An 8,155-nucleotide genomic window follows, 5' to 3' on the forward strand; every position below is an offset into this window, starting at 1 on the left:
CCTGTGAATATCTTACGCACTCCCATCTCCATAAGGCAGGTCAGGGAATTTAGCAGAGCTCAGCCAGCTTGCAGGAACACCAGTAGCAACAGGGACCTGCTCTGTGTGCCCGCAGGAAGAGTTATTGTTTGCAGCTGCTCTTTACTACTACCGTGTTTCAAGTTACGGTCCTCATCAATCTGCCAGCGGGACCATTTGTGGGAGTTCTCCCCGCATCACCTCCGATGAGGCAGTTGGGTAGCTCAGATCGACAGCTTCAATTAGCCTGGCTGAGTTGGCCTTCAGGAAATCTGGGAGTACTACATGCACCACTTTGCTGACACAGATCGTAACCTGCAGCAGGACAGCGGTGCTGGGACAGAGACAGAGGGACAGACACCGGGATCAGCCCCCAAACCCGCATGGTGCCTACCGGGGCTCAGTGTTACCGAGCATTCAAGGAGCATTCAAGCCCCTCTCCTGGTGGAAGTCAGCTCGTCCACGCTCCTGCCACTTGTGATGGAATTTCAGCAGCATCCCAGTTAGAGGCAGAGCTCCAGCTTTACACTAAGATTTTCCAAACTCTATTTGATAACTTCACCAACGCTGATTGGGAAGAAATGTCTGTATTACTGGTGATGCTACCATTCCAAGGATCGCTTTTTTTTTTTTTTCTAGATTTGCCTCAATCTGACTATTTTTAAAGAAGAGTCTGAAGTAATAAAAAGTAGATGTAAAATGAAGTTAAAATACAACCCCAAGTACAATTTGAGACTCCTTGCATCTGACCAAGCCAGACTGCCAGATTCTAGAGAAGTTTTATTTGTGCTGTTATTTTCTGCTATCTTTCTCAGGATAACAGTGAGTGATGTGCTGACTATGCAAAGAAATCTAGGGAACCTAAAAGGGGAGGACAACATATTTTTTTTCTCTAGAGTTTAGTGTGGAAAAGTGGAAAACTTTGAAAAGTATTGAAAGACTTCTTTGAAGCAGCTTTTATTTTTTTAAGAGCTGGCAATTAAATATTTTAAAGTAAAATACTGACATCTATAAAACTTCTGCATTTCAATTTTTAAAAATGGGTCCTATAGGTGATAGTTACCATTATTTCAAAACCTATAATATAATTTCAGTTCCTCGATTTTGTAAGGCTTTAAATAAGGTTTAAAAAGTTATTTTAATAACTATATATAAAAAAGCTGCACATTTTCCAAGTTTTGTGTAGCAACTGTTTCTTTCATATTTGTGAACCTATAACAAAATCCTATAATCCTATAATAAAATCAGCACTGCTAATATTTTCCATGTTTAACCATTTAATTTCCTTCTTATAGAGACTGGGCAATGTGGAAAAATTACAATACTGTTCCTCTGTGTCTCACAGTTTCATCTTTAACACTTAGCAGAATTTTTAAAAGCTTTTTTTTTTTGTTCTCCACAGATAGAACGAATGCAACAATTAGTTCCCTTTTGTCTGCTAGCAATATACAACTCAGTCTTCACTTGTACAAAAGTAACCAAATATGCACTTCAGATATGCATATCTCCATATGTATATTCAGATATTACAAGCTAACTTGTCCAGTATGGGAGACAAAAACATTTTTCTTTACCTTCAGAATGTACAGAAACATTACATTTCTAACCATTCACCACTCTTAAACTATCACGGGCCCCAGTTCGACAGTATCTAAAGAATGTGTCTCATGTTAATCATCAGTAGTTTCACTGGTATCAACTGGTCCTACTGACTTCAGTTGGGCAATCTAAGGCATTGTGGAAATATTGAAGTGCCCTTCAGAACTGGCACACGTGCCTAAAGACAAAGGTAGAAACATGCATCTGAATACATTGATTGCCATGGCTTCCCCTTAAACAATTGCTGGGCTTTAAATCTTTTATGTTCTGATGGAAGCTATGAACAACTCAAACTTTGCATTTTCAAGTTTAATAATCTCTTACTAAATCAAGAAAAGGTCAGCCATTCGGAGGTCCAAAGAGGGATGTCTAGTATTTTGGCTGCTAGAAACCAAGCAACGCAGCTCTTGTAAGCATGCTGATTACACCAAGAAATGATTTGATGCCCACAGCTGCTTTGACAAGATTAAAATGCTGTCAGCTACAAGCAGCCATCTCAGGTTTAGGTTTATTAAATATCACTTTAGCAGGGGAGGCTAAAGGGGTCAGACTTTACCTAGGAGGACAACGGGACATGATGGGAGAGGAAAGAACAGCATTTTAAGAAATTTAAAATAATGTTCAAGGACTCTGTAACCAATTATTAATGTTGTTCTTTTGAACAGCACTACAGAAGTTATAAATGTAGAATGCAGCATGTAGAATTCACTAAACTCTGTAAATAAGATCCCAATGCAAGAATCTGGGAGCAACTCTGCTCTTTCAGAAGCAAATAGCATACGAGGTACACCACTAAAATGTAATTTAATTAAAACACATCTACATTTAACGTGCTGTTGATGAGCCGTTATGTTAGAAGCTCTTCACCCCAATAATTCTCTCACCCCGTATTTGGGGTAATACCAACCCAGTGTAGTACACACCGCTCCACAGGCGCATCTGCATGCAGGTGAAGACTGCTGCTTCACAAGGGGACAGCATCTGTCTCCCAGCTGATGCATCTCTATTTCACGTTGCTCTTGAAACAACCTCAAGCCCTCCGCATAAATTAGTTCACTTTTACCTTGATTCAGTGCCTTGATGGTTGAAGCCGAATGAAAAGCAGCAGAATGGGGAACCCAACAGCCCTCATAATTACAGCGTGCTTGGCTCCCAGAGCCATGATAACGTCTTTGTAATTTAGCTGGTGCAATTTATGATTTCTGATGTCAACAGAACTCCACTCAACCATAACCTGAAGCTGGAATGCCTGGGCTTTCCTTTCTCTATTTGATCAATCACCTGAAACTTTGATTACAGAAAACTACATAAAATTTTAAAAGCCTATTATACAGGGAAATCATACAACCACCCACTTAAAAACCATTACCACTACTGAAAACAGGTGATGTAAATGGAACAGACAGCTAGTAATGTTGGGTTTTCTTAGATGAGATGTATCTGAGGGCATAGAGAAGTTTTAACCAGTGCCAAATACTGGGCAGGCATGGGGACCACCTGGAGTAATCGCTACTCATGTCTCAAGTGCAAAGTACCTGTCACCGTCGCTGTGAAACTGCCCGTGCCCAGTAAGGGGCAGCCTGCAGTATATGCTCATTGCTCACCTTTGTCAGTTTTAAGTTTTAAATATCTCTCCCAAATACCTCAGACACTGTCTGATGCTTTAAATTTTCCAAATGAAAGTATTGTATGTGGTAGGTGGTACCTGAGGGTTTCTGACATCCTGAGAACTTTAGCCTAATAGCAGCTTGGTTTTCCCTCACCTTTCTGTAGAAGGCACAGCCTCATCCTCCTGCCCTCTCTCTGTTTTTGCAGTAGAAGTGGGTTTTCATTTCATCAGAGCTGGTTACCCAAAGTACACCAAGCCACCTCCTGCTCCCTAGGAAGCCAAGCACCCTCACTTGGAGGGAGCAGGGCTCCGGGGAGTGTGAAACGTGCCCTTCCCCTTCCCAGGCTGCTCACTCTGATGTGACTAACATCATTGCCAGTACACATCGCCCACATAAAGCACCAGGTCAACTGCTCAAAGCTGCTTTTTGAAACAGGTTTGCAAAGCGGTTAGGCTCAGACTTGTATTTTTCTACAGTCTATCAGCACTTTCCCATCTTGCATAACAATCATCCACGGAATTGGCTCTTCTTTGTCAGCCTGGACAGCACGTGAAACCAGCCCGCAATCCTCAGGACATCCACCCTCACTGCAGAAATCTTCTCCATTTGCAAGTCCAAGGAAGAAGTGTCATTAATTTGTTAGAGGCTGAAAACGCACCCTTTGCTGTGGATGGGTGTGGATTTTTACTTCTCTGGCTCTTCAGTCAAAACCAAAATTACAATGAGCTGCTGAAAAATACATTTGTCAAAGACAGGGCCTTGGGGCTCTACAATATTTCAACTGGAAACATGGTAATTATGCTCTTCTACCTAAAAATTTAACTATTTATTAGTTGATAGGGGAACAACAGCAACAAAAAGGTCAAGGTGTAAAAGGACTGAAACTTCCCAGCATCTTCAAAGAATTAAAAGGACAAATTAAAATGCCAGAAAAAATGTAATTACACTATAAAGTGAGGTACTAAATACTGCAGTTTCCACTGTTTTCTTCTGGGATTTCCTATAATACTGACATCATCGTGTCAGAAATCCAAAAACCATATACAGCTTCTTACATGCTTTTCCTTTCAAATTGTTATAAAAGGTGACAAATAAGTGTTCGTAAAAGAATGGATGGAAATCTACTCTGAGAGAATTGGATTTAGTTAATGTATTTCACAAGGTTATTAATCACCCACCTTCCCCATGTCTTCATTATGCTCTTTTATTACATCTCATCATAGGTATTTTAAAACAAAATGTTTTGTTTCTAACCAAAGGTAGAGCTCAGGGACAGCACTGTTTCCATGAAACACCTTGAAAAGTGAGACCATGAGAACTGAAAACCAAAACAGGAAACATGAACATAGACCATTTCCAGCTGTTTTCTTCTAGAGCAGAATCCCACCCTTTTAATGATATATTTGGTGCACCGTTGAACTTTTGTGTGTTGAGAGCCATTTAGACCATTTTAATGTTCAGTGACCATTTGGTTCACCACCACCACGCTGAAATGCAGCACCCTGTAAAGTTCTGTTTAGCATTCATTTAAGATAACATTTCAGGTTTTACATTTAAAAGACCTATTTGTAAAAAAAAAAAATAAAAAAAAAAAATAAAAAGAAAAGTATCAATTAGTGTCAAAAATGTTGGGGAAAAAAAGACTTGTGGAAGCTAGAAAATTGCACGTGCACTTGTTTAATCTTTTTATATCTGTGCTAATAACGTTATAAAAATAACACCAGATTTTATTTTGCCCTTAAAATTTGACAAGCCATTCTCAAACTTCAAGTGAACACAGCTTAGCGGGCACACAGAGGAGCTGCTAAAACCAATTAATCTCAGGGAGTTTACTGGTTGAAATGGTCTAAAACTACATGAAAGCAATCTGACTTTCTACTGAAACTAACAGTCTCAGGCTCTAGAGCAGAAATTCCAATGGTAACTTCTTTATCTGCACAAATTTTGCTCCAAGACTCTTCAGTTACTGTCTAGAGTCACTGAATAGAGCAGTCGCGCAACTGTATTAAGTTGCAAAATGCTTGACTGGTGGAACTTGTTTTTTGGCCATTGTTCAAAACAATTGTTCCTATGTCATTACACAGCCTCGGGGTGAGGTGATAACTCAGTGTAAGGCACTGCCTTTGACCCAAATACTGGATGAACACTACCTCACAGCTAGCTCTGAAGAATCTAGCTCGAACGCTCCAACCAGCTACCAACCCTTATTTCCTGGGTTCATCAGCCACAAACCATAGTTTTGGCCTCTCTGCCCTTTGGCTGCTGCTGTCACCTATTTACTGTTCTATCCGAAGCCTTCCTGTGCGGAGGAGCCCAGAGCAGCCCTACAGTGGGTGCACAACGCATCCTTGTGCTGCTGGGACATTGCCCTGCAGCTGGTGGCACGTTTACCTCCCTGCTTCCGAGGCACTGGGGCGGGTACTCGTCCCTCAGCGTATCTGTGCAACTCCATTGCCTCTAGCTGATTTAAAGCGGTGAAAGCTGGCAAGAAAATCAGTTTATGTGCATCGCAGTAAGATCAGCGTTAAGTCTTGCTCATTATCATGTAAAAAGTATGCTTCGTTTGTTACGTCTTTGTTTCCAGGACAGCAAGAAGGGCTGAGAAGTTGTCTAATATGTCAGAAAACCGTGTTTGTGCACAGAATCTCTGCTGTTCTCAAGAAATTCCTGTGAAGTGTACGCATGCCCCAGCGATGAACCGACAGGATGCCCACTGGACAAGTCAAAGCTGCTGAGCACACTGCAGTGGCTGGCCCAGCTCCCTGCGCTCCCCCTTGCTGGCGGCCGCGTTGAGGGAGCAAGGAGTTCACTGGCAAACGCCACGGGGACCCGCAGGTGCGGATCACAGCCGCAGCACGCCCTTCTCTCCCTGTTGGCCAGGGTCCGGCCTGTCGGGGGCTGCCTGAGCCCCCAGGGCTGCGCTCACACGCTGGGGGCACCGAGTGCCTCCCCGAGAGCAGGGCTCACCTCGCCCACTGCGGATACCCGCGGGATCACATCGCCTCCCAGCTCAAAGGCACTATTTGAGTTAGGGCTTGGAGAAGGGGTGGCACTTACTGAAAGCACGAAATGTGCTTTCTGACACAGATCTCCCATCTGATAGTCCTCTCTGCACTGAATGGAGCTGGTGAGGGCTGAGCAGATCACAAGCAGCTACTGTTACCTGGCAGTCTGCTTCGGGAAACAAAGGAAAGATTCATGGCTCCAAAACAAAATAAAAACGGGCTGCCTGAGCACAAAGAAGGAGAAGGAGAGATTAGCTAAATTCTTCGAGGACTGACGTAACTAAACAAGGGAAGGAACGGAACGAAGGATAGCGTGGAAACAAAAACATGCAACGGGCATTTAAATTCCCTGCTGCTGAGTGGGCCCTGGAGAGCCGCCCCTGGCCGGCCCACCTGCTGGGGAGCCCCTGCGGCCACCAGCCCGAGGCCAGGGTCACCAGCCTGGCGCCAGGGGCCACCACTTGCCCGGGGCCCCAACAGCACAGGGGCCCCAGCCCGGAGAGGTGCCTGCTGCGCACACCCACGCAGCCCACACCTCCAGCGGCTGGCAGGCAGAAGATGGCTCCTTCGCCTCCCAGCCTGGTTTGAATTCCTCCCGGCTCTGTGCTCCAGCAGTAAGTAACGCGAACGAGAATCTTTTAAGGTCTGCACACGGTAATCCTGGAAACACGCAGGCATGAAATGAAGAACTGATCTCTGCATGAAGACCTGGCGTAATTTACAGTCACTGTTGAAGCTCTTCATTATTCAGAACACACCGTAAAGCTCCTACATAAATCAGTCAAGGCAAAAACCTGTGCACAGGAAACAGATTGCACATGCGAGAGAAAACTGCTCCTCTTCCACCCGGCAGCATCGCTGGCAGCTAAGCCCAGGGGTAGGAAGCAGGCAGAACTTACCGCTGTTCTCCCATCGGAAAAGGAGAAAGACACAAAATCTGTCGCTCTGAAAGTATTACAGCCTGCTGGCGTATCTCTTAAAATGCAGCTGAACTTGGCAATAAAAGGTGTCAATTTGATCACAGAGCATAGCACCATCCCTCAGGAAGCTGAATCGCTGAAAAATGACTATCGTTATCATGCCAGCAACTTCGCAAAAAAAAAAACAACAGACACAATCAAGTGAAATGTTTCATTCTTTGTAATGTGGAGTTGTGTGCACTGAAGATGTCAGCTACGACTATTTCTGGAGGCAGTTTTTTTGTTGTATTTTTTTTTCTAGCCGAACTGCAACATCTTAACTAGTACCAATGAATCCTGGTTTATGTCCGGCTTTAAAATTAGGCTTCTTTGAAAGAAGCTGCAAAAAGGAAAACGATCTTATAACCTTACTCAGACAAAGGGTTTATCAGGAAGCCATCACAAATTTGCACAGGAGTGAGAATCAGAACTGCACAGTATGCCCTGAAATGCAAGTGCACCCTGTGCTGTGATAATGGCCAGAAACAGCCTGACCCGCGCCTTTGTTTCAGTGAAGTGTGAGCTCGTTCTCACAGAGAGATTCTTCTTTTGCACAGAGAACAAGCAAAGTGTTAAAATATAACAAAGCCCCATAGTTTTCTGAGGCTAAAAGTCTGTAATCCTAGTGGAAAGATACCCAGTTAGAATGCGACCTATGAATGCTCATAATTAGTCAATAAACCTCACAGAATGCTGAAGTAAAGCCGGAAAAAACAAATGCAGTGCTAGCTGTCAGTTCTCACATATGGACTTTACTATTATTTTATTAAAATACTTGTAACCTAATAAAATATATTGATTTCATGGATTCAGCAAGTCAGATGAAATATATATAATGCAGAGAGAAAGCTCACATTTACTGCATACTCTAACACATTTCCATTGCTGCTGGATTTTAAATACTAGACCTACTTACACAAAGGTGTAACACACCAGGCAGCCCAAGATTTCAAAAGTGCAGAAA

The 8,155-nt window shown here is 43.2% G+C and overlaps 1 protein-coding gene across 24 annotated transcripts in view; it reads right to left on the reverse strand.

Annotated features, from left to right (window-relative positions):
• Window positions 1–8,155, reverse strand: part of NAV2 (neuron navigator 2) — a 431,840-nt gene that overhangs the window by 57,524 nt on the left and 366,161 nt on the right. The window contains exon 1 of one of the 24 annotated variants that reach the window (XM_080592403.1): window positions 7,132–8,144. The exons of the other annotated variants lie outside the window; for them this stretch is intronic. Coding sequence (XP_080448529.1) covers window positions 7,132–7,145 — 14 coding nt within the window. The 5' untranslated portion in view covers window positions 7,146–8,144. Of the gene's footprint in view, window positions 1–7,131; window positions 8,145–8,155 lie in introns of those variants that run through there. 24 annotated transcript variants of the gene reach the window in all.

This window comes from Anser brachyrhynchus (assembly GCF_964034855.1).
Source record: "Anser brachyrhynchus genome assembly, chromosome: 5".
Classification (NCBI taxonomy): Eukaryota; Metazoa; Chordata; class Aves; order Anseriformes; family Anatidae; genus Anser; species Anser brachyrhynchus.